The sequence below is a fragment of the Epinephelus fuscoguttatus genome, linkage group LG3 (genome assembly GCF_011397635.1).
Source record: "Epinephelus fuscoguttatus linkage group LG3, E.fuscoguttatus.final_Chr_v1".
NCBI classification, from domain to species: Eukaryota; Metazoa; Chordata; class Actinopteri; order Perciformes; family Serranidae; genus Epinephelus; species Epinephelus fuscoguttatus.
Genome location: NC_064754.1, coordinates 5,622,007 through 5,649,652, shown reverse-complemented (window position 1 = coordinate 5,649,652; position 27,646 = coordinate 5,622,007). Strand labels below are relative to the sequence as shown.

General features: G+C 41.0%; 1 protein-coding gene across 1 annotated transcript in view; it reads right to left on the bottom strand.

Moving 5' to 3' along the window:
• The window catches only part of LOC125886328 (sialoadhesin-like), a 182,051-nt gene that overhangs the window by 7,764 nt on the left and 146,641 nt on the right, over nucleotides 1-27,646 (bottom strand). The window contains exons 12-14 of the mRNA XM_049572442.1: nucleotides 2,947-3,207; nucleotides 2,516-2,776; nucleotides 1,803-2,099 (exon numbers count right to left, since the gene is read on the bottom strand). Coding sequence (XP_049428399.1) covers nucleotides 1,803-2,099; nucleotides 2,516-2,776; nucleotides 2,947-3,207 — 819 coding nt within the window. The remainder of the gene's footprint in view (nucleotides 1-1,802; nucleotides 2,100-2,515; nucleotides 2,777-2,946; nucleotides 3,208-27,646) is intronic.

Here is a 27,646-nt window from a genome sequence, read left to right as displayed (position 1 = left end):
GAGAAACAGAACATCACACCAGCGTCTGCAAGAAACAGAAAGATTTAGCAAAGTTTGGTTCCTGTTTCTCAGCTCTTTGTAGATGTTATCTTGGTCCCTCAAAAAGGATATCGGTATGTAGATTAGCTCTTAACTTACTGAATCCTACAAACCACCAACAGCTCCCATTGTATAGTTTAGTGAAACAGCACTACCCTTACTGTACTGTGAGATGTTGCATGTGTAAATACCAATCATTACAAACCATAGTATAGTGCCTGCTGTCTTGGATGGTTAAACCATCAGTAGGCCTAATACCTACCTTTTCATCATCCACTGCTGCTCAGTGACCTTCAGCTGCAGGCTGCGAATGTGAAGCAGGTATAATCTGCAAAGTGAGCCTAAAAATGCTGACTGTGATCAGCTGAATGTGTCTGTTTGAACTGAGCCATGTTACTCACATTTAACATTGATGAAGATGGATTGAGATGATGCCTTCCCCACTTCGTTCTCAGCTACACAGTGATAGTGTCCTGAGTCAGAGGACTTGATTTTCTTGATGACTTTTTTAGCGAGAGCTCTACCATCCTTGTACCAGGTGTATGTAGCTGCTGGGTTAGCATCACTGCGACAGGTCAGAGTGACATCACTGTTCTCTGTGATTTCTCCAGAGGGACTCACAGAAACAATAAGAGACTTTGGAGCATCTGGAGGAGATAATGTGAAAATAAATTAAGTTCAATAAGAAAATGATGTATCACGGTGTGTGTGTGTGTGTGTGTGTGTGTGTGTGTGTGTGTGTGTGTGTGTAACAAGCAATGTACTACTACTTGTGTGTGAAAGGCAGACAGATACTGTCACATCTTACCCATACTGGCTTCAATTGGTTTGCTGCTATTAAACAAGCTGTTTCACTCACATTTCACACTGATAGAGATGGATCCAGATGTAGACGTCCCCAGCTCATTTTGAGCTGTGCAGTAATATCGTCCAGAGTCAGAGGACTGGATGGAGCTGAAGACAAGCTGTGATTTTTCACTGAGAGGTCTGAGGTTTCCACTCTTGTACCAGGTGTATTTAGCTGCTGGGTTAGCATGACTGCTACAGGTCAGAGTCACTGAACTGCCCTCCACTATCTCAGCAGAGGGACTCACTGACACAGAGGGAAGCTTTGGAGCATCTATGGAACAATATGTACAGACACATTTCATTAAATTAAAAAAAAAAAAAACGTTTTTACATGGAAAATAACTTACAACATGAGTAATGGAGAACACAGACATGTGAGCACGTACTGACACTCAGCTGCTGCTGTATGTTATATTTAGATGACTAAAGGCAGATTACTGTTAACCACACAGAGAAGCAAAACATCTCAGACTGATTTGGCAAAGTTTGGTTCCTGTTTTCAGCACTCAAAAAGGATATCAGTACATATGTAGATTAGCTCTTAACTTACTGAATCCTACGAACCACCAACAGCTCCCATTGTACAGTTTAGTGAAACAGCACTACCCTTACTGTGCAATGATACACTCCACTATAATGTTCAGGTAAAAGGATGCAGGGAGATGTTGCATGTGTAAATACCAACCATTACAAACTGCAGTACTGTGCCTGCTGTTCTGGACAGTTAAACCACCAATAATCCAGAGTCAGTCTGGTGCTGACAGACTAAAACTACCTTTTCATCATCCACTGCTGCTCAGTGACCTTCAGCTGCAGGCTGTGAATGTGAAGCAGGTATAATCTGCAAAGTGAGCCTAAAAATGCTGACTGTGATCAGCTGAATGTGTCTGTTTGAACTGAGCCATGTTACTCACATTTAACATTGATGAAGATGGACTGAGATGATGCCTTCCCCACTGTGTTCTCAGCTGTACAGAAGTACTGTCCAGAGTCAGAGGACCGAATGGACCTGAGGACAAGCTTCAACTGGTTCCTGAAAGATTGGATATTCCGTGTTTGTTTACTGGGAGAAAGACCTGGATTTCGGTTTTTCTTGTACCAGGTGTATGTAGCTGCTGGGTTAGCATCACTGCTACAGGTCAGAGTCAGGTCACTGTTCTCTCTGATCTCCCCAGAGGGACTCACTGACACAGGAGAAAGCTTCGGGGCGTCTGCAGGAGGACATATGAACATTGATTAACTTTGGTCTAACAATGTGTCAGCCACTGTCTTTCTGACACAACCACAAGGAGTGTGTGCCGCAGTCTGATTTGTAAATCCTAAACACATCTGTGGGTTAGCATCACTGCGACAGGTCAGAGTGACATCACTGTTCTCTGTGATTTCTCCAGAGGGACTCACAGAAACAATAAGAGACTTATCTGGAGGAGATAATGTGAAAATAAATTAAGTTCAATAAGAAAATGATGTATCACGGTGTGTGTGTGTGTGTGTGTGTGTGTGTGTGTGTGTGTGTGTAACAAGCAATGTACTACTACTTGTGTGTGAAAGGCAGACAGACACTGTCACATCTTACCCATATTGGCTTCAATTAGTTTGCTGCTTTTAAACGAGCTGTTTCACTCACATTTCACACTGATAGAGATGGATCCAGATGTAGACGTCCTCAGTTCATTTTGAGCTGTGCAGTAATATCGTCCAGAGTCAGAGGACTGGATGGAGCTGAAGACAAGCTGTGGTTCTTCACTGAGAGGTCTGAGGTTTCCACTCTTGTACCAGGTGTACTTAGCTGCTGGGTTAGCATCACTGCTACAGGTCAGAGTCACTGAACTGCCCTCCTTCACATCAGGAGAGGGACTCACTGACACAGGAGAAAGCTTCGGGGCATCTGGAGGAGAGGGTATGAACATTAATTAACTTTGGTCTCAAACAATGTCAGCCAGTGTCTTTCTGACACTAAAACCAGGAATGTGTGTTGCAGTCAGATTTGCAAATCCTAAACAGAACTTTAATGACATTAAACTGTTTGCTGCTTTTAAGAAAAGCTGTTTCACTTACATTTCACATTCATAGAGATGTAATCAGATGTCCTCCTCCCCAGCTTGTTCTCAGCTGTACAGTAATACTGTCCAGAGTCAGAGGACTGGATGGAGCTGAAGACAAGCTGTGGTTCTTCACTGAGAGATCTGGGGTTTCCATCCTTGTACCAGGTGTACTTAGCTGCTGGGTTAGCATCACTGCTACAGGTCAGAGTCACTGAACTGCCCTCCACTATCTCAGCAGAGGGACTCACTGACACAGAGGGAAGCTTTGGAGCATCTGGAGGAGAGGATATGAACATTAATTAACTTTGGTCTCAAACAATGTCAGCCAGTGTCTTTCTGACACTACCACTAAGAGTGTGTGCCGCAGTCAGATTTGCAAATCCTAAACACATCTGTGATGTTTTTAAATTGTTTGCTGCTTTTAAATAAAGCTATTTCACTCACATTCCACATTGATAGGGATGTAATTAGACGTCCTCCTCCCCAGCTCGTTCTCAGCTGTACAGTTATACTCTCCAGAGTCAGAGGACTGGATGGAGCTGAAGACAAGTTGTGGTTTTTGTCTCTGAAGATGATGGTGTAAATTTCCATTCTTCTTGTACCAGGTGTAGTTAGCTGCTGGGTTAGCATCACTGCTACAGGTCAGAGTCACTGAACTGCCCTCCACTATCTCAGCAGAGGGACTCACTGACACAGAGGGAACTCTTGGAGAATCTGCAGAACAACATACATAAAGACACATTTCATTAAATAATAAAAGATAGAATTACAGCATCACAGTTGTAGCCCCCCCTAACAGCATGAGTAATACAGTGGATCATCTGGTAAAGAAAATATTTACATGTTTTCCTTCCACTGTGAAAAATCATTCTAATTTAAGTCGACAGATAATGCAAAAATTGAATAAGTGACACAATGTAAGCTCAAATATTAGACATGAAGAGGGTAGTTTGTCACATTAAAGTCCACTGACTGTAAGTCTGAGTGTTATTAGTGACACTTTGGAGTAAACTCACACACTGGAGGAGAGCGGTGATCCTCATGTCCTTTAACAGCACAGGAATAGTTGCCATCATCGTTCACAGAGACGCTGTGAGAAGATGTTTCTTCTTCCAGTTTCTCTCCATTATTGTACCAGACATATGGAGTGTGTCCAGCTACATTACACCTGCTGTGACACTTCAGCTCTGCCCAGGTGGATGATCCTTCCACCAGCACCCAGAGGTCTGGATGCGTCAGGAAAGAGCAGAAATGTCATTTCAAACCAAACCATAAAGTAAATACATGCAAACAGACACAGAAATAGTCACAGTAGTGTTTCCTAGACACTGAAATATTGTATCCAGATATTCCACTGAAAATGTTACCTGTGACAGACAAAGTGACTCCAGGTGAACCAGTTGAACTTCCTCCTTTTTGGTCTGTTGTGAACCTGAACTTGTACACAGCTGCATCGCTCTCTCTCAGGTCTGTGATTCTCAGAGTGCAGCTGTCATCACGAAACAGATACTCCACTCGATCTGTGTAGTCTCTGTCTAGTTTCAGATCCACGGGTTCTTTACTACTCACTTTAGTAAACCAGAATTTTTTTTCAACCATAGTAGTTTTATCTTCTATGGTGGATGGGTATGTGTAGCTGCAGTGTATTTCCACTGTTGATCCTTTTACAGCACAGATCTCAGTAGAGGTGTAAGTCACTCCCCAGTCATCCTGACCCTGTATCACTGTAACACAGAGCACATCAGGAACCACAATCAGACTCAGAACAACAGAGCAAAGACTGAAATTTCATGAAGAGATTGTTGAATATGGAAACCTCCCAGGTAATTAAAACACAAAACTACCTGGCTGTAAAACTTCTCACTGCAAGTTCATAGGACAAAGATGTCTCATGTAAATGATGCCCCTATAGGTGTTTTGTTTTTCCTTGTGCGCACAAGTTGTTATCCTATGGGAATAAGTTTATACTGTGTGTGTGCAAGATAAATAAGTTGTCTCCCTGATATAGTAGCGTGTGCATACAAAATAATTCTCTTGTGGGAGCAACCTATTAATCTGTATAATTATCTTGTGCGCACAAGATAATTATCAACTTTGTATAAGATAAATAAGCTGTTCCCACAAGATTTAAAATAAATAAATAATCACCTTTCAGGACTTAAGGGGCTCCTTTAATATTAACATGTTACTGGGGAATAGGTTTTCTCTTACAGTCACTTACTAGTCCATACCCGTTGGTAGCTTTGTCACCTTCTACCTATGCCAATCCTCAATGCCTATGTGCAGTTTCACACAGATTGACCACGTCTGTGTGTAGAAAAACGTGGGACAGACAGAATGACTGACTGACAGAATGACACACTGACAGTTTCTGAGATTATGTAGAGCATACCATACCATGACTTAGTCATACCAAAAATTAGAAAAAAACAAAACAAAAACAACAACATTGGTCCACAGGGGGAGCCACAGTGATCGGTCGCATTTTAGCCATTTTTGAGCATTTTTCTGTTGTTATAGCGCCACCCAGTTGCCAATTAGAGTTAAATTTCTCCAGTCACCTTGAGGCGTCCTGTTCTACATATCTACCAAGTTTAGTAAAAATCCATATGGCGGGTAGGCCTAGATAAGAAATGAGCTCTCTAGCGCCCCCATTTTGTTTGATGGGGTCAATAATGGAGGGGTCCCCTCAGATTATGTGTGGTCATATGCCTACAAAGTTGCGTGGTGATGGGTGAAACCCTTGAGATGTTATACACCTTTATGTGATGAGCCACGCCCTCCGCAATATTCATTGCCTTATACAGTGCCTTGAAAAAGTATTCATACCCCTAAACTTTTTCACATTTTGTGACCTTACATTCACAAACTTGAATGTATTTTGTTGAGATTTTATGTGATAGACCAACACAAAGTAGCACATCATTGTGAAGTGGAACGAAAATGATATACGGTTTTCAAAATTTTAAGCGAATATAAATCTGAAAAGTGTGGTGTGCATTTGTATTCAGCCCCCTGTACTCTGATACCTCTAAATACAATCCAGTGCAATCAATTGCCTTCAGAAGTCACCTAATTATTAAATAGAGTCCACCTGTGTGTGATTTACTCTCAGTATAAATACACCTGTTCTGTGAAGGCCTCAGTGGTTTGTTAGAGAACATTAGTAAACAACAGCATCATGAAGACCTTAGGAACTCACCAGACAGGTCAGGGATAAAGTTGTGGAGAAGTTTAAAGCAGGGTTAGGTTATAAAAAAATATCCCAAACTTTGAACATCTCAAGGAGCACCGTACAATCCATCATCCAAAAATGGAAAAAGTATGGCACAACTGCAAACTTGCCGTCCACCTAAACTGACAGAGCGAGCGAGGAGAGCACTGATCAGAGAAGCAGTGCACTCCACAAAATCTGGCCTTCATAGAAGAGTGGCAAGAAGAAAGTCATTGTTGAAAGAAAGGCATAAGAAGTCCCGTTTGCAGTTTGCCACAAGCCATGTAGGGGACACAGCAAACATGTGGAAGAAGGTGCTCTGGTCAGATGACACCAAATTGAACTTTTTGGCCTACATGCAAAACGCTATGTGTGGCGGAACACTGCACATCAACCTGAACACACCATCCCCACCGTGAAACATGATGGTGGCAGCGTCATGCTGTGGGGATGCTTTTCTTCAGCAGGGACAGGGAAGCTGGTCAGAGTTGATGGGAAGATGGATGGAGCTAAATACAGGGTAATCCTGGAAGAAAACCTGTTGGAGGCTGCAAAAGACTTGAGACTGGGAAGGAGATTGATCTTCCAGTAAGACAATGACCCTAAACATAAAGCCAGAGCTACAATGGAATGGTTTAGATCAAAGAATATTCATGTGTTAGAATGGCCCAGTCAAAGTCCAGACCTAAATCCCATTGAGCATCTGTGGCAAGACTTGAAAATTACTGTTCACAGACGCTCTCCATCCAGTCTGGCTGAGCTTGAGCTATTTTGCAAAGAAGAATAGGCAAAAATTTCAGTGTCAAGATGTGCAAAGCTGGTAGAGACATACCCCAAAAGACTTACAGCTATAATTGCAGCGAAAGGTGGCTCTACAAAGTATTGACGCAAGGGGGCTGAAAACAAATGCACACCACATTTTTCAGATTTTTATTTGCTTAAAATTTTTAAACTATGTATCATTTCCGTTCCACTTTACAATTATGTGCTACTTTGTGTTGGTTGATCACATAAAATCTCAATAAAAACATTAAAGTTTGTGGTTGTAAGGTGGCAAAATGTGAAAAAGTTCAAGGGGTATGAATACTTTTTCAAGGCACTGTAGAAGCTCAGTTTGAGTAAGTTTTCCAACTTTTGCCAAGAGGGAACTTTAGATATTGCTCCCTAGATTATGTTCACCCAGTTTCATGCAGATCGCTCAAACTTCCTAGGAAGAGATCCATTTGAAGTGTTTTTCAAAAAATTCAAAATGGCAGAAAATCTATATAAGCGGAAGTTATGGGTTCTTGAGGCAAATGTGTTCCTCATGAGGAGAGGCATCTCTGTGCAAAGTTTCATGTCTCTACGACATACGGGGCATGAGATATGCCCATTCAAAGTTTGACATTTTAGTCGGTTGCTATAGCGCCCCCCTTTGGCCAATTGATGTAATATTGCTTCATTGGCATCCTCCCATGACCCTCTACCACTGTGCCAAATTTCACATGGATTGACCAAGTCAGTGAGGAGAAAAACGTGAAACAGACACACAGACAGAGTTTTTGTCATTATATAGTAAGATAGTAAGATATAGTAAGATTAAGGTCCAGGCAGGCAGTCCGCTTGTTTTCCTGCTCATCCTTTCTTCTTCTTCTTCTTCTTCTTCTTCTTCTGAGGAAATCCTACTTCCCATGCATGAAAAATCACCAAACACGTCAATAGTCCTGATGGTGGCACTACAGCAAGCGTCTAAAGTTCAAAAACACCAAACTTGCTACAGAGCATCTTGAGACTGTCCTCCACAAAGTGTCCTCACAGATTTTTGATTAATTAAAAATTGAGCCTACAGTGCATCAAGATGTTTGACTGTAAATAGTATTGTAAACACATTCTTGCAAATTCTTGCTAAATAAGTTTTCAATGTTCATGAAAAAAATTGACAAAATGTTGGAGTCAGGGTAGATTATGTTTGGTAAATATCATAATTTCATATCAAAAACTGAATTTTTGACAGCATTTTGAATTCTGTCCTCATGTGAACCATTGCTGTCAATGGGAATAGAGCGGTTTTTCACTTATGGAGTGAATCAATCATTGTTAAAAACAAATTAACAACACCTGATGCTGTCTAGATGCAAGATGTGTATTTTCAGATTTTTGTCTTGATAACTGAATTTATGACAGAAGTTTGAAATCTGCCTTGACAGCTGCTGTCATCCTGGTGGCTGGCTTAGTTGATCTGTGAAGCCACAGATGAGTTGTCACTTCATAATTAGCTCAGCCAGACAGAAGATGCTCCTTGGTGTCAGAGGTTGTAAGTTCAAGCCTCAGCTAATGCATAATGTACATTGTAATGGAAACTTTCTTGTTGTCTTCCTATTCTGCCTCTTGTTGCTCAGAATTGCCTAAATTTGCCTAAAATTGCCCGACCCTGACCATTGCTGCACAGCAGCTATCATTTTTTATGCATTTTTAAACTCGTGCTGTTAATTACATTTATGACTTTTATGTTATCTATGCATTGGGCCATGGTGAACACAGACATGGAAAGTCCACATGCAAAGTGTATGCTTAGTGATCAGACATGCAGCTTTGAGGGACAGAGTTACATTTTTATTTTTATGAGCAGTAGTTTTTTTCCTGTTCTGTTTCCTCTGTGCTCACTGTGGTGAGATTAACGCAGAGATTAAAAAAACATTTAAGAGAAATGCAAAACAGAAGTGTGAACATGCACTGACACTTGGCTGCTACTGTACGTTATATTTAGATATCTAAGGGCAGATAATCACACAGAGAAGCAAAAAAACCCACAGTCGTCTGCAAATAAAGAAATGATTCGGCAAAGTCTGGTTCCTATTTCTCAGAACGTACATAGCCTACATTTGCATATTAACACTTAAGTTACTGAATCATTCAGATGAACCACTAACACGCTCAGTTATACAGATAATTGAAACAGCACTAGCATTATTATGCAATGATACACACCACTTAAATGGTCAGGTAAAGGGATGCAGGGAGATGCTGCATGTGTGAAAACATGTATCAGATCTGATGCTACAATGCCCAGGCCACACTGCCTGCATGAGAAGTGTGTGGCGGCTACTTTGCTAAACTGCTGTGGGTCACACATGTGGTGTTAACACAGACAACATTGCTGCGCTGCTGCTGCAGAGCTGCCTGCTCATGTAACTACTGTATTTACACATTTAAAAGCCAATAGTCCATGTATTTATGGAGCCGTGCGAGCCACTGCATTGTCAACAACATGGTCGTGCAAATATTTCACAATAAAAAGCCTTGTGTTAATAATGAAGGGATTCACAGGATTTACAGAAACGATGTCAGCGGGCTTTTATTTTGAAATGCAAACTAGCAGGGTTGAGTTAAGAATTATAATAATAAAAATAGATACATTTTTTAAAAGGCTGGTTTTATACCGATATGACCACTGTCTATTTTTGCTCAAAACCACAAACGTCACACAGAAAAAATATGCAAGACTCCTGTTCTAAAGATGATCTGCAGCTGAGAAGCAGCCAAGCCGTCTAAAACTGTTTGCCTCCCTATATCAGCAACACCTGTGCTTACTGGGAGGAACTTAAACACCATGACCTGCCTCAGCCTGTGATATAAGCCACCTAGGCATATTACATTTCACACAAATCAAACATATGGCTCCAGCAAGTGTACTAAATGCCCGCCAGTGTAAATATAAATATACAGTACCTGGCACAGAGAGAAGAAGGAAGACAACAAATCCACTCGCTGCTGCAGTTAAACTCATCGCTGCTCCTCTTATCTGCGTGACTTCAGAGAACATAAAACACATCAACAGGTGAACAAGGTCTAAGATGCTGTCTGAAAAAGATAATGTTCCTCTGTGGTCAGCACAGTAAGCAGAATGCAGAAGTTGTTAAAGTAGGCATACTTCCTTCCTTTTAATGTTATTAGTATGCATGAAGTCAGTAACTGTCTGACTGGAGGAGAAAACAATCAGTTAAAACTCTAAGACAAGAGCTTTCTCACTAAAACTGGGTGTTTAAATGGTTATACATATTTAGAAGTACACATCCTGATGTTACCTCTGGTGGAGGTTTATCAGTTTGCATAAAGCTACAGTGGAGTCAACTCACACATGGGATAGTGCACCCAAAAATGAAAATTCAGCCATTATCTACTCACCCTCATGCTGAGGAACGCTCTGGTGAAGTTTTAAGAGTCCTCACATCCCTTGCAGAGATCGGCGGGGGAGCTGCTAGCACACCTAATGGCAGACGGCGCCCCAGACTAACGTCCAAGAACACAAAATTGAATCCACAAAATATCTCCATACTGCTCATCCGTAGTGATCCAAGTGTGCTGCAGCCGCGACATAAAAAGTTGTTTGGAAAAACGTCATATGAACTCTGTTTTTAGCCTCACTGTAGCCTGTAGCTCTGATGCTTATTCTCTCTCCTCTAACTTTGTGTATTAACTGAGTAGTTCAATGAGCCTGGGGGATTGGAGTGGCCCAGCTAATCTACAAATAATTTCACACTATATATGAGTTATATTATAACGTTTGCATGGTTTTATTTCTTGGATTCACATTTTTTCCACTTGATTTTCTTTTTATACATATCTAATAGCCATTGTTGGAGGAAGCCTGAGACTTAATGGGGAACACCACTTGAATTAATAACCCCATGATGTTATATCTATGGCTTAGTAAAGTTCAATCAGTATTTTTTAACTCTCTCTCAAAGAAAGAAACCAGAGAAGTAGCCTAAGTCTTAAACCTGTGATGGAATAGGGCGTAAAGCCTGGAGCTGTTCTACAGATAATGAATGGGAGACTGATTTTATGAGTCCACAGAATATTTGTCTTCTTTTTCATACCCAATTAGCTTTGTGCTATTGGTGTGTTCTCAGCTCTGAAACATTAAATGTACCCATATACCCAAAACATTCCTCTGGGTGCTCTCAGTGCCGTCTACAACATCTTTCACCATTCATTGTCTATGGAGCGGCTCCAGACTTTATACCCTGTGACATCACAAATTTGAGTTTTAGCACTCTAGTTTTTAGATTTGGGAGAAAGTTGTTCATGTTCACAATTATTTTGGACTGTCTTAGACCACAGGAACATGTATGAATTTTGAGAATGGGCGTAGTCCCCCTTTGAAGGTGAAGTGTGAAAGATTTAGGAGGATTTGGCGGCACCTAGCTGTGAATTTTAGATTGCAACCAGCTGAAACGTCTGCCAGCGCAAACTCCTTCAAGTGTTAATTGTTCTGGAGGTTTTAAGGAGGTGGAATTGTGCACAGAGGTCTCTTCCTCTCCAAAACAAACAGATCAGGGGTCTCATTTATAAACACTGCGTACGCACAAAACGAGGCCTGAAAGAGGCGTACGCCACTTCCCACGAAAAAGTTGTGACCCAGCGTTGTTGGGAGAAACTTTGACTCATGCTTAGGAACATTTTGAAAGCAGGAAATTGGCGATGCAGATGGTGAGTAGGAAGCCTGATTGTAGAAACTGTCGAATATATTTTGGTGTGTGCCATTTTTGACTTTTGTTGTTCATACATTTTTAGTATGGATCCTACACATTGTTGTATAAATGAGACCACTGGTGGTTAAAGTGGTTAAAACACCAAATAAAGCAGTTCACATTACTAATCTGTGTTTCTCCCAAACTGTTTGGCATGTCACTGACAGTCAGTAGCCCAGCAGCTGATAACATGTGCTCACCTTTTCTCTATTATAACATTTCTGTGCCCAGACATTCAGGAGGTTTTTCACAGTGACCCAAATTGTCCGCAAAGGTCTCTTCATCTCCATGAGAAATGGATCCTGTGATTTAAAGCTTTAAAATCACTCGGTACATTTACACACACGCAGTAGTCGAGCTAAGCTCATAGCTCAGCTAATCAGTCAAGTCGGACTTGTCGTCTTGTCTGAGTTTACATGCAGAGGAGAGAATCAAATTTTTGACCAAGTATGTCTGACTCTGCCTCGACAGGCGGCGGTGTTTGTTTGTCTGGGAGTTACTGCACTGCTGCTAGGTCAACAGCCCGCAAAAGAAAAAGTGGTGCATGTGCAGAACGCCGAGTCCGACTCCAGTCGACTCCAGTCAGACTAAGATTTTCAATGGAATTATCTAGGTGTGTCAGACGAGCTACAGATAGTCCAATTTCAGTCAGACTAAGCTGTTTACATGCATTCAAAAGTCCGGTTTCAGTCGTAAGCCAATAATTGATTTTCTCAAGCTGCATGTAAATGTACTGACTGAGTTGAGCAGTTTTACTTTTTTTTTCTTTTAACGTAAATGCTGTTCATGGCAGAGGGCCTGCAAACTATGTGGAAATTTCAAATGATTCTATCTAGAGCCAGTGTTCGGTTTGTCCGTCCTGGGCTACTGTAGAAACATGGTGGTGCAACATGGCGATCTCCATAGACGAGGACCCGCTCCCTATGTAGATATAAACGACTCATTCTGAGGTACCAAAAACACAACAAGTCTTTTATCAGGTGATTCTGCACCAAAGAAATTCATATTACATTTCCGCCAATAAAACCTACAAACTGGAGCTTTAAGATTTCCATAGCCAAGAACTGCTTCTCTGTAACTGTTCTGCTCATAAGACTAAAAAGTGTCAAATAAACAGACTTATGACAAATGTAACACGGATGTGAGTGGCACTTTATTTCTATGTTATCCTTACACTACACATAAATTATGCACTGCAGCCCGCTGATACAGTTATGTGGCAGTTAAAGGCTCAGTTCACCCAAATTATGAAAATAAAGGAAAAGCATGTATAGTACTAGACTTATATTTGTCCAGGCAGGCGGACAAATATAAGTCAAGACTCGGCATTGCGGCTGACTGACAATAACTATAAAGCCAGCACGCCGCAGGAGGCTAGGCACTGGAGATAACTTTGATGCGCCCACAAACTGATTCACACTCTCTCTTTTACTCGGTTCATTTCTCTTTAATGCCATATCACAAAGCCCTGCATTTGATTCATACGCTAGTGCAAGGTATCATAAGAATACAAGTAACAGGATGTCTGAAATCGTCTTCACCCCCTCTTCGTCCTGCAATGAATGAGTGCACCGACTTTCTACTGCGCCACAGCGCCACTTTAGCGGTTGAGAGGTGTGTTGCACATTGGTAGTAAGAGGCAATGAACGTCATGGGGTACGTCCCAAGTCCCTTAAAATTACTGCTAACCACTTTATCTAGCCACCTTACTTAACTGTTTAGTCCCTCCCACTTAGGAAAACATGCAAGGAGTCAGGAGTTAGGAGTGAGGAGTGAGGATTGCTGATTAAGAGACATGAGATGGCCTTACTCTGAAGCGTCACATAAAGCGTCACATTATATTCGCTGATCAAAGCCGTAACCCCCACCCCCCGCCGTCATGACTTTGGTCACACACTTTTGCATGTATTACCATTGTTACTGAGACATTTGCCGAAGTTAGTCGCAATTAAAGAACGGTCTGTGGCCCTGCCACTGTCACTGTGATGAGCATCATTATCATTATTATTATCATCATCATTATTATCACTATTATTAAATCCACTCACCATCATTCAACAAGTCAGCTGCTGAGTGAATAAGACATATCAGACCTGTCAGTCTGCCTCAATTAATTCAATTTTATTTATAAAGCCCAATATCACAAATCACAATTTGCCTCACAGGGCTTTACAGCATACGACATCCCTCTGTCCTCAGGACCCTCACAGCTGATCAGGAAAAACTCCCCAAAAAACCCTTTAACGGGGAAAAAAACGGTAGAAACCTCAGGAAGAGCAACTGAGGAGGGATCCCTCTTCCAGGACGGACAGACGTGCAATAGATGTCGTACAGAACAGATCAACATGATAAATTAACAGTAATCTGTATGAGACAGAGAGAGAGAGAGAGAGAGAGAGAGAGAGAGATGCAGGACAGACGGTAATGACAGTAGCTTACAGCAACATTAATGAAAGTAATAATATTAATTAATATTAATATTAATATGCAATATTACCTATAACCTATTAAACATTATTCCACTCACATGACATGCAGGACAATTAATGATGGGCAAATGTGTGTGTGTGTGTGTGTGTGCGTGCGTTATATCAACACGAGTGGTTCTGGACATGAGCAGCTGCACATTTAACAGCCACACATCACCGACAGTCTGCTGAACAACGCAACGGATTGTGAATGAAATAAACTTAATTACAACATGACAGTCTTGCACGAAATATCATTAACGTTACTCTTTGTAGTCACGTAGGCATGTGAATTACAGCGTTTCATTGCAAAGAATGCACTGCATGTAATGGGTACACTTGCACAATAACGAATAACACACGGCAACCCCCCGTACACCTTCCTAACATCTGTGCCTATGAGGTGAGTACATTACATGTTTGATTTGAACGTTTATGGAGACGTGAATCGGTCTAGACCGGGAACCCCCAAACGAAAAACGGGGTTCGTGGTCCAAGGCTACCAGACTTACCAACATGACACACACACACATGGCTGTTACACTCGGAAGAGAGGTAATAGTTTTTTGATTTGGGTCAATTGCAATTATAGCAGCATGGTGGTGCAGCGGTTGCTGTCCTGAGGAGTGCACAGTATTTCTAACCTCATTGTGGCCACCTGCTAAATAATCAAGGTGCACATAAAACCTCATGAATAAATAACAGACCACACGTTCATGCTGAGTTCATTTCTTGACCGTGCTGTAGAGTACAAATAAATCCTCCCCATCTTCTTGACGTCTTGTTCTGTGAAGGGACAAATAAAGTGTTCACACATTTTATGACTCAGCGTGTATTTCTTAATCATGTAGTGATTAGAATTTGCTGCTCACCCCGGGGCACCACTGGCACTTTCAGTTTTGACAGCAGTGTATTCAACACCGCTGTCCTCGTCCTCGTGCCTGTGGGGCTGAGCTGGCCTGACGTTAGAGTAGAGAGCTTCTTCCTGGTTCTGAGGGAAGATGATGTTGGAGTAATGAAGCTCATCCTGCTGCTCTGCTGGTTGTGTTTGTGCTGCAGCTGATGGGATGTCATACACTGGACCCATGTTTAGCTGACGGGACAAACAGAACTTTTTTTAATGCCATGTTGCACAAAATGACCTTACCTGTTGGATTTGGGGAAGGATCATGGTAGGTTATTCTTGAATGATACAAAATTCCTTCACTGGGCACTGAGGGTTTCTGGGCACAATACTTGATGCTCTTTGTTTTGGAACTGATCCCAATTTGCTGAGCCTAACAACTGTGGTCCTGAAGCCTGAGAAGTGTTTTGGCCGTTGCAATTCCTACTGTCACCAGCAGAGGTCTCTGATATTCAAAGGCTACTTCATGTTCACAACATTAACTGGTGAACCCTGTGCCACTGACAGAGATTATTTTTAACACTATATTTTAGATGTATTTACATATACATTGGCAGGAGGAGCAGCGATATCTCAACAACAAAAAAAAAAAACAGCCGCTTTCCATGCCACTTTTCTGGCGAGAAAATAAACAGTGTCAAGGTAAAAAACTACAGACTTTCCTGACACTGTCCCAACAGGAAAAGCAGCCTTGTCTTGGTAAAAAAAAACAACTACTGTTAATGCCAATACATGGGCAGACAAAAACAGCAATGCCTCGGTAAAAACAACGTCTTTTCATGGCACTGTCCGTGCAGAAGAAACAGTGCTGTCTCAAATAAAAACAACCGCCTATCGTGCCACTATCCTGGTAGGAAAAGCAGTGATGCCTCTGTAAAAATAACTGCTTTTCATGCCACGATCTCTGCAGAAAAAACAGCAATGCCTTGGTAAAAATACCCACTTTTTTATCCAATGTCCCTGGCAGGAAAAAGCAGCAATGTCTTGGTAAAAAAGAACTGCTTTTCAAGGCACTTTCCTGGCAGGAAAATAAGAGTTGTCTGGGTAAAAAACTACATCTTTTCATGTCACTAATGTGGCAGAAAAAAACAGATTTATCCTGGTTAAAACAACCTATTTTCATCCTACTAGCAGGAAGATCAGCATTGTCTTGATAAAAAAGCAACTGCTTTTCATGGCACTTTCCTGGCAGGAAAATAAGAATTGTCTGAGTAAAAAACTATTTCTTTTCATGTCACTAATGCAGTGGAAAAAACAGAATTATCCTGGTTAAAACAACCAATTTTCATCCTACTATCCTGGCAGGAAGAGCAGCGATGTCTTGGTAAAAAGCAACCACTTTTCATGCCACTTTTCTGACAGGAAAATAAGCAATGTCTACGTAAAAAACTACTTCTTTTCATGCCATTGTCCCAGCAGGAAAAGCATTATGTCTTGGTAAAAAAACAAACACCCATTGTGCCACTGTCCTGGTAGGAAAAGCAGTGATGTCTCTGTAAAAATAACTGCTTTACATGCCACTGTCTTTGCAGAAAAAAACAGCAATGTCTCGGTAAAAAAAAACAACAGCTTCCTGTGCCACTATCCCAGCTGGAAAAGCAGTGATGTCTCTGTCAAAGAACAACTGCTTTACGTAAAAAGCCATGTATATTCTTCATCACTTTAGAAATGTTGATATGATACTGAAACATGCAAATGTAATGTATTTGTTGTCTGCAGATACCTACCATGCCAACATTTTCATCTGGCAATTGGATTAGAGTCTGTAGATCCATATCACTAACACCAAAACATATTTTCCAAAAAATTTAGCCATGTAGTTAAGACTTCCAACACTATGCCACACAATTAAATTACATGTCATTTTGATTGTGATTCTCTCTAACTCTTTCACTATCTCAGTCTTTTCTCACCTGTGGTCCATTGTCAGGTCTCTCTCCGCCATGATACTGTTGTGTGAGGGCCTTTTTTCTTCTGGATAGAAAAACGAGCAATTGAATAAATTAACTAATCAATTTAGGGAACAGATAACAAAATTTTACGTGCACTGACGAGCATAATCATAGTGACACAGAATTGCTCACCTTATCCAAAGGAAGACAGCGAGGACTGCTAAGATAGCCAGGAGAACACAAGAGACTGTTCCTGCAGCTGCTAATTTCCAGGCACCTGTCAGGAGAAAACACTGACAACTGATTTGGGAAATACAGGATGTTTGAGTAATTACAGATTTAATACATCACACCTAAATCTCCAGTAGGTGTTCAATTGTATCATGGACGGGACAGGCCCAGGTGCTCAAAGTGTCAGCAGGGCCCCCTAGCCTTCACCTGCATTCACAGTAACACATATCAACCAGAAAGAGACTCATAAAGACCCCAAAGAGATGCAAAGGAACTGCAAAGACACAGAAAACAACTACAAAAATGGGCAAAAATTCACAAAGAGACATGGAACAACCACAAAGAGACACAAAACAACTACAAAAACAGGCAAAACATTCATGAAGAGGCACAAAACAACCACAAAGAGACACAAATGACCGAAAAAAGACATAAATATACCTCAAAGAGACACAGAACCACAAAATGATGCATCACAACTACAAAGAAACGCAAAACCATCACAACATCCTGTGTCTTGGCAGGACCCCTTTGCATATCTGTGCTCAGGGGCCCACTGTCTCATAATCCACCCATTAACCGCACAGAGATCATTTTCATAGGTTTGGTCAAGGGTGTGTGAAGGTATCCAAATAAAATATGTAATAAAGAGGTGCATGTGGCTGTATGCACATAACTTACCTGCCACAACAGTCAGATGTAAGGTGGATATTTGACGTCCTCTTGTGTTCTGGGCTTCACAGTAATAATTCCCACTGTGTTCAGCTCTGATGTCAGTGATGGTGAAGATCTGTCCTGATGCTTTTGGTGAGTCTTCATCCTCCTTGTACCAGGTATAGTTAGCTGCTGGGTTAGCATCACTGCTACAGGTCAGAGTCACTGAACTGCCCTCCACTATCTCAGCAGAGGGACTCACTGACACAGAGGGAAGCTTTGGAGCATCTGGAGGAGAACATAAACAGATATGATGCAACGTGCATATGTTCAGTGACGCTAATGTGCAAAGCAGAAAACCTTTCTCACAAACAGTGCAAGAAGTTTCGATGAACATGCGTTCAAGTGTTGCTTCTTTATAGCATGAAATTATTTCTGCAGTTAACTCATCTGATTTTTTACATCTGTGTCTCATCTTTGAAACACACTGTGTCTAAATGATTTGCTGATGTTTGTGTACTTACACTGAACATCTAAAACTAGAGAAGTAGAGCTGAACCGTCCATGTCGATTCTCAGACTTGCAGTGGTAACTCCCGCTGTCCACAGAGCTGATGGAGGTGAAATGGTAGATACCTTCTTGTCCTTGAGACAGTGTTTGGTTCTCCTTGTACCAGGTGTATTTAGCTGCTGGGTTAGCATCACTGCTACAGGTCAGAGTCACTGAACTGCCCTCCACTATCTCAGCAGAGGGACTCACTGACACAGAGGAGGCATTTGGAGCATCTGGAAAAGATTTAACAGCGATTTTTATGAATTGCGGTGTGTTGCAGCATCTGAAACTTTAGAGGAGGTTTTGTGATGAATATGATGGTTTGAATCCCCTGAACAGTGCAGTTAATATATAAATGCTAATTAAAACTGAGCTGCTCGACGAACTACAGCTGCAGACGTTAATAGTGAGGAGAGCAAGCAAAAGCAAACCTTTGTTAAATAGATGCAACACATCTGACACATTTACGCTATTTTAAATAAGCCACTTTTACTCACATTGCACATTGATAATAACATATTCAGATGTCCTCCTCCCCAGCTCGTTCTCAGCTGCACAGTAATACTGTCCAGAGTCAGAGGACTGGATGGAGCTGAAGACAAGCTGTGGTTCTTCACTGAGGCGTGTTTGGTTCTTCTTGTACCAGGAGTATTTGGCTGCTGGGTTAGCATCACTGCTACAGGTCACAGTCACTAAATCATCCTTCATAATGTCACCAGAGGAACTCGTCAACAGCGTGGGAACCTTTGGAGCATCTGGAGGACAGAATATCATCCATTAATATGAGTATGTTAGTGGATTTATAATGTGTGTTATCACTCTCATGACATAAGACAATAAAAATAAGAACACATAAGACAGGTAGCTTTCGTGATACTGTCTACTGTCTTTTGGTGGTAGGTTATGTTCGCTGGTGCTTTATTGTAATTTGCTCCGTACAATTAAGCGATCCATTGTCACACTCACGGCTTTCTTCTTTTAATTGTTATCATCCCTTACAATGGCTGCCAATCAGGGCTTTTGATGTGTCACACACTTATAATTCCCACGCGCGAACAGCGACAAATAGGTTCCCTGTGAAGGATTTTTAAATTGAATAGATTAAATTAAATTGCATTTTTTAGGTAGAGTTTGCGAAGAAATGGATGCCCACAACATACTAATGCAGTCAATCTTACTATATCTTATCTTACTGTATAATGACGAAAACTCTGTCTGTGTGTGTGTCTGTTCCATGTTTTTCTCCTCACTGACTTGGTCAATCCATGTGAAATTTGGCACAGTGGTAGAGGGTCATGGGAGGATGCCAATGAAGCAATATTACATCAATTGGCCAAAGGGGGGCGCTATAGCAACCGACTGAAATTGCAAACTTTGAATGGGCATATCTCATGCCCCGTATGTCGTAGAGACATGAAACTTTGCACAGAGATGCCTCTCCTCATGAGGAACACATTTGCCTCAAGAACCCATAACTTCCGCTTATATAGATTTTCCGCCATTTTGAATTTTTTGAAAAACACTTCAAATGGATCTCTTCCTAGGAAGTTTGAGCGATCTGCATGAAACTGGGTGAACATAATCTAGGGAGCAATATCTAAAGTTCCCTCTTGGCAAAAGTTGGAAAACTTACTAAAACTGAGCTTCTATAAGGCAATGAATATTGCGGAGGGCGTGGCTCATCACATAAAGGTGTAGAACATCTCAAGGGTTTCACCCATCACCACGCAACTTTGTAGGCATATGACCACACATAATCTGAGGGGACCCCTCCATTATTGACCCCATCAAACAAAATGGGGGCGCTAGAGAGCTCATTTCTTATCTAGGCCTAACCGCCATATGGATTTTTACTAAACTTGGTAGATATGTAGAACAGGACGCCTCAAGGTGACTGGAGAAATTTAACTCTAATTGGCAACTGGGTGGCGCAAAGCATTTTCATCACTTCGTTACTACAAACTAAAATCATAAGGATTGGCACATCAGCAGTCCTAGCTTGCAGATTAGATCACAGGTTAATCACATAAGAGCAAGTGCAAACAAGTGCTCTCAAAGTTTGAATTTCCACTCCAGCCACGCCTGCTTGTAAGATTTGACGCTTCAAGCTCGCAACTACATTCCACTTGACAATGAGGCCGACTTCATGAAGGAAGCAGAAAATGGCGCCCTACAGCAGAGAGGGTGAGTAATGATTCAATGAGATTTGTGACAGGTAACTGCACAGTGACTGCTCTCCTGCCCTGGATAGTCAAAGGGTTTCTTCAAATTCTCTTTTCATTTTTAAGCATTTACTTGTACTGTTACTTTCTGGGGTTGCATAGTAGAGTAAACTCACACACTGGAGGGGAGCGGTAACTCTGGTAGGCACAGGAATAACTGTCTGCAAGATCGACGTATCCTCCATACGAAACAGATGTTTCTCCCTGAATCGTCGTTTGATTCTTGTACCAAATGAAGGAGGAACGACCAGAAGGAAGACAGCTGCTGTGACAAATCAGCTTTGGACCCGCAGGAGACCAGATCACCTGCACCTGTAAATCTGCATCTGTGAACAAGGAACAGGAATGTCACAAAAAATTACACCATGCACAATCTACCACTCTACAGTGCACACCTTAATCTCTAATCTAAGCATGAGAAGGATGTTTGTTGTAAAACATACACAACAGCACACTGAACTGCAACTCATCATCTTCCTCACATCAATGTGCTTATTATCCATACTTTTTAAAATTGTATTTGCTTCCCAGTCAGTACTTTCCCTTGTGTCAGTCTTCACTTTTACCCGACCATGCATTTATCAAAATCATTTTGAATAAAAAAGCACAAAATCTCACTAAATTACATTAAATTCTGCGACATTAACGACACAAACAGCTTGTGTTCATCAGTACCTGTGACAGTCAGAGTTGTACCAGGTAAACTACTCTCCCATTCAAAGCTTCCTGCTTTGAATTTGAAGTGATACTGGGCTGAATCGCTCACTCTCAGGTTAGTGATTGTCAGAGTGGAGTGTCCTCTCCATGTTTTGACGTCAACACGATGATCATACTGGGGGTCTTTACTAACGTCCTTAGGTCGCGTGTTATACCCCTGCTTATTTGAACTGAACCAGAGTTTAGATTCAACATCATCTTTAAAACTCTTGTAAGTGCAAGAAATGTCCACTGATGAGCCTTTGAAGGCACAGATGCTTCTGTTGGTGTACGTCACTCTGTTACAGGTTTGACCATGGACACCTGAAAAATGAAATATTTTTGATTATTATTATGAAAATTAGAGTTTTTTCCTGTCATAATTCACAGCTGGCTGTATTACTGTGGATGAAGTTAGCCACGTAAAAGATGCATGAAGTCATGATACAGAAAATAAGCTAAAAGGTTCAACACAGTGTCATGTTAGTGGAAGACAGAGTAAACTCACACAGTAAAGGAGAGTGGACATCCTCATGTCCTTTAAGAGCACAGGAATAGCTGTCTTCAGGATAAAAGTAGTGATCATAAGGTTCCTGTTGTTCCTTTATTTTCTTTCCATTCTTGTACCAGATGTAGGAAGGATGATGAGGTAGACGACAAGTACTGTGACAAGTCAGCGTTGCATATTTACAGGGATGAATGTGGCATGATCTTTTTATGTTACTCTGCACCTGGACACCTGGATATATAAAGAAACAAAAATATCATTTTAGACTGAGCTGTCTTCACACACACTCACACACACACACACACACACACACACACACACACGATATTACACACACAGAAAATCATCATAGTGTTTCCTAAATGTTGAACAATTGGAGTTAAAGGGGATATTATGCTCATTTTCAGGTTCACACTTTGTGTTTCTCCTAAATTATGTTTACATGCCTTAATGTTGGAAAAACTTTTTTTTTCTCTTTTTTTCTTATATGGTCTGTGCTGGAACACTTGTAATCACTCCCCCATCTGAAATGCTCAGTTTTAGCACCTCTCTCTCAAAGCCCCTCTCTAGAAAAAGTGCAGTCTGATGTTAGCATGTGGCTACTGTACATGTAGCAGCCAGGGAATGACTGTCCCCATCCCCCAGCGTATCTACCTCAAACTCCTCATCATCACTTACAAAGCTCTCCACAACCTGGCTCACCCCTACCTGTCTGGGCTCCTCCTCCACGGCGCTATATAAATTCAATGTATTATTATCATTATTATTATTATTATTATTATTAATATTATTAAACACTGCTCCTTTAACATGGACATCAAACACTGTATCATAGCATACAGAAAACTAGAAAAGCATAATAGCTCCCCTTTAACTTTTAGTTTCTTACAAAAATGTTACCTGTAACAGACAAAGTGACTCCAGGTTGACCCCAATATTTCCCACCTGGTTGGTTTGTTGTGAACCTGAACTTGTACTTAGCTGAGTCTCTCTCTCTCAGGTCTGTGATTCTCAGAGTGCAGGAGTTGTTAGCACAGTGATACTGCACACGACCTGCATATTCTGAGTCTGCTCTCAGATCCACAGGTTCGTTAACCTGCCATTTAGTAAACCACAATGTTCTCTCAACTGTAGTATTCACTCCGGATGGGTACGTGTAGCTGCAGTGTATTTCCACTGTTGATCCTTTTACAGCACAGATCTCAGTAGGACTGTAAGTCACTCCCCAGTCATCCTGACCCTGTATCACTGTAACACAGAGCACATCAGGAACCACAATCAGACTCAGAACATCAGACTTGAATGTGTGGAGGTGGTTGAGAAAAGGTAACCTGGACAAACGCCAAGCACCTCAGAATCTTATCTTACTGCAGTCAATGTCACAAAATGTTCATGATACACTTTTAAAGTGTGAGATCATTTTTAACTTCAAAATGAGACAAAGACCTCTCTCACAGCAGACATTTTGGCTTGTCATTGCAGGAAAAGCACAGCTGTAACTGATGGCATTGAAAATATTCCATAGTGGTAAGGGAGTTTCAAGGTACTGGTATTGTGCATGCTGGGTCACTGGCTTGTCTTACTGGGACACCAAATGCAAGTGAGACAGGGTGACACGACAGGGTCTGTGAGACATATTTGTGAAGCATAAGCCTCATCCTGCCTGGTTTAATCCTGTAGATCAGTGCCAGCCTGTGGCATAGGCAGTACAGGTGAATGCTAAAGCGCCGTCATCCATAGGGGGCGCCACAAATAGAAAATAAAGAATCAAAATGTTTCTTTTACTATTTTTTTTTACCAGCACTAATTGCGCTAGCCCTTTTTAAATAGGAATTGTGCAGATTTGCAGGAAACCCCAATCAGTCTTTTTTCAGCATTGACAGTACAAAAACAAAATCGGGGAGTGCAGCAAAATGCCGCCTGCCTACTTTTGTTTACACAGAATGCGCCTTTTTCGGCGGAATAGGGGGCGTGAGCAAGTAACAAAACGTGGGTGACTTGGGAGGGAAGCCGCGGCTGGTCAGTCCTTCGGCGATTCTCTCGTAAGTTGGCCCGTCCCTTACCGTTCCTGCCTTCGTTTGCGAGGCGCAATTCCTTCCCCCAGTTGCTCATCTCTACAGTGTCTGTCCAACCTGATCTCACAGAAATACGTGAAATGACCACGACCTCTTAACACCGCATTCCGTGGTGGCAGCACGTAATGGGTTGAAATTACGTGCTGCCACCATGAAAACAATGCCAATGTAAAGTCAATTAGGATCCTCTCCCATGGTGGACACACGGATTCCCTGATTCAATCACATCACGTCAACTTCGTTTTCCTCAATGATATCTTTAACATTCCTGTATACACACAAAAACGCGGAAGTGTCCTTGATAACTCAACAATATGACAGATTAATGTCAAGGCCATAAAATAAAATAAATGTATTTTGCCAGCTTTTGATAGCGTAGAGCTTTAAGAGCATTGTGCTGTGGGCGGATGGGGCGTGTTCCACTACTGTTTTGTAGCTGCTCTCTGCCGTCTGTGGGCCTCATTCCATTTCAGATTGCCATCCTGAGTACGGAAGAACCAGAGAGGAAACACCATCACATGGAGCCGTCTGCCCCTGGCAACCCGGCCACCCTCCACTCCACCAGGGCAGAGCGGACCCCGAGCCAGCGCCACAGAACCAGCGGCTGCCCCCTGGTTATACCTCTGACCGTGGCAGCTGTCACACAAACCGCTGCTGAAAATTATACATTTTGATACAGGTAGGCTATATACATATTGCAAAACTCTGTAAAAGTACACTAAAGCATATTTTCGTTTCCAAATATTTATTTGAAAATGAAACCATTCATACGGTCAATATAAAACATTTTGTTAGTAATAAAAAACAAATGTAATCTCAATGTGACCGCGCCAGCCGGCGGGACTGTGGCTGAACCACTTCCAGTGTTCATTCATTCATTCATTCATTCATTCATTCAATCAATCGCGTGTTCAATGTGTGTGTGTGTGTGTGTGTGTGTGTGTGTGTGTGTGTGTCAGAGAGGAGTATCAATAAAAAAAAGTAATTATTTTGGTGTTTATTTCTTTTATTCTTCCGTTTTGTTTAATTAAAATGCGTAATATAGCCAACAATATCATAGACCAAATGTTAATCTAATTATTATTGTAGAATGTATTTAGCAAATCACCACTCTCAACTGGAGACAGCAGCAAAAAAAAAAAGGCATTATAAAAAGCCGACAAATAGTGTTAATTAATTGACGTGAGACATTGGAGAGGTTGTCTCCTATAGTCTATAATTTTTTTATTATTATTTTTTTTTATCATAACTTGTCGGAAATTACTCAAAAGTAGAACATGCTAAAAATAAATACAATAATAGGCTAAATGGTATCTAAGCAACAATAAAGTGTCTAAACAATAATAAATATTATCTAAGTTATCTATTAGGCTACCATTCCACTCTGTAAATAGATTTTAAAATTTCAATATGATTTTAATATTAGTTTTGCTTATTTCATTATTGTTATTATTGGTTTTACTTTTTAGTAGTATTGTATTGTCTGAGGATGACTCATTTTAGTAACTATCTACAGTAAAAAGAAAAAAAAAACGAAGAAACAAACAAAAATCATTTTATATACTGGGCCTTCAAAGTGCTCTCTGAAACTAGACCTGGCATGGCTTGTGTCCAAAAAATGAAAAAATCTAAACTTTGTCATAGAGCTAAACCAAATACATCATTGGAAAGGTCTCAACCTGGAGAGTAACATATGTCAGTATGACGATTCTACATGGCTCCTGCTTTCAGCCATTGACCTTTGAACCTTGACCTCAGTGCATGTTTGAGGACTTATAACTCAGCAACTAAAGGGGGTACAGACATGGCACCAACTGTTATAGAGAGCTCTTGACCTCAGCTATCATGTGAGTGTAGTCAACAACTGAGGGTGCTGTCAGATGTGGGTAAAATATGGATAAAATTAATTTTCACCCATTTAGAAATTAGATATTTAAAATCTGATTTCACAAATGTGTTTACCATCCCCTTGAAGTCCACAGTGTACTCTCAATTCAGTATTTACAACTTCCAAATCTGGGAAAAACACTTAGATTTTTTAAAAAAAACTACAATTCCCTGGGACCGCACCATGCAGTTTGATAGCAACATAGTTGTAGTTCTTCTGATTTGCAAAGTAGGGTTCTAAATAGGGTTGTAAAAAGATATATCTACTGAATATATCTAATATCAAGTAAAGCCGAACTAGTTGTTACACTCCACCAAGATGAACTACGGTAAGAAAAAGTAAAGATGTCGGCTAATTTTCGATATTTTAGCTAATACACTAGAAACGGCGTTTTTGGGACAGTAGGTTCGTTTGCGGCTTGTAAAATAGGGTCGTAAAAAGATAGATCTACTGAATAAATCTAATATCTAGTAAAGCCGAAGTAGTTATTACACTGCACCTAGATGAACTATGTTAAGAAAAAAAGCAGGATGTTGGCTAATCGTAGTTATTTTAGATAGTACTCTAAAAACCCGTTTTTGGGACGGTAGGTTTTTTTGCAGCTTGTTGTAAAACAGGGTCGTAAAAAGATACATCTACTGAATATATCAAATGTCTAGTAAAGCTTAACTAGTAGTGACACTGCACCTAGATGAAATATGTTAAGAAAAAGTAGGCATGATGGTTCATTTCAGATATTTTAGCAAGTTCTCTAGAAACTGCGTTTTTGGGATTGAATATTTGAATAGGCTATAACAAATATTTAGAACAGCCGAACTATCACGTTATTATCATTATTATTATTATTATTGGTGGGAAATTATAACAGAGGAATGTATTTGCCGTTTTAATATCAAGAACACTTCCGCGTTTTTGTGTGTATACAGGAATGTTAAAGATATCATTGAGGAAAACGAGGTTGACGTGACGTGATTGAATCAGGGAATCCGTGTGTCCACCACGGGAGAGGATCCTAATTGACTTTACATTGGCATTGTTTTCATGGTGGCAGCACGTAATTTCAACCCATTACGTGCTGCCACCACGGAATGCGGTGTTAAGAGGTCGTGGTCATTTCACGTATTTCTGTGAGATCAGGTTGTGTCTGTCAGGTTTGCGTTTCCCTCTTGCTACAAGCTGCTCCCTAATTCCTGCTATCAGCTGTTTACTATTTATCCACCGCCAGTGGGTCGCATGTGTGGCATCATCAACAGCTCCTCCCACAAGTCTTCAACATATTTGTCATGTGAAAGAAGGTTATGTTCAAGGTTGTTTCATAAATGTGTATTATTGAATTTGTGCTCGTTCAAAGGTCGTGTAATGAAGGATTGAATGACTTTAAAACTTTATTTTTTTTAAGATATTTTTTGCCTTTTATTGCTGGGAGAGCTAAGCGTGAAAGGGGGAGAGAGAGAGGGGAAATGACATGCAGCAAAGGGCCACAGGCTGGAGTCGAACCCGGGCCGCTGCGGCAACAGCCTTGTACATGGCCTGCTCTATCCACTAAGCCACCAACACCCCAAACTTTATTTTTATAGTGTAGATTTCTGTGTTTCCATAGCATGAAAGAAGAACAAATAACAACAACAAAACCCAAATAAACACCAATGTAATATCATTATTGATTGTTCATTTAAAGGTATGAGTATCGACCCGGAATTTCAAAATCGCTGCATACCTAGTTCAATTCTACAGTTAATTTGTTATTTTTTTATGTGTTACTTTGAGGGGTGGGGCCCTAGGGGAAGGCTTGCCTAGGGCGCTGGTTTCCAACTTCTCCAGCCACGAGGTCTAGATTTCTCCTTAGTCATTAGTTCAAGGTCTGCATTCAGGGTTATATTTGTGCTTGGCCATGTT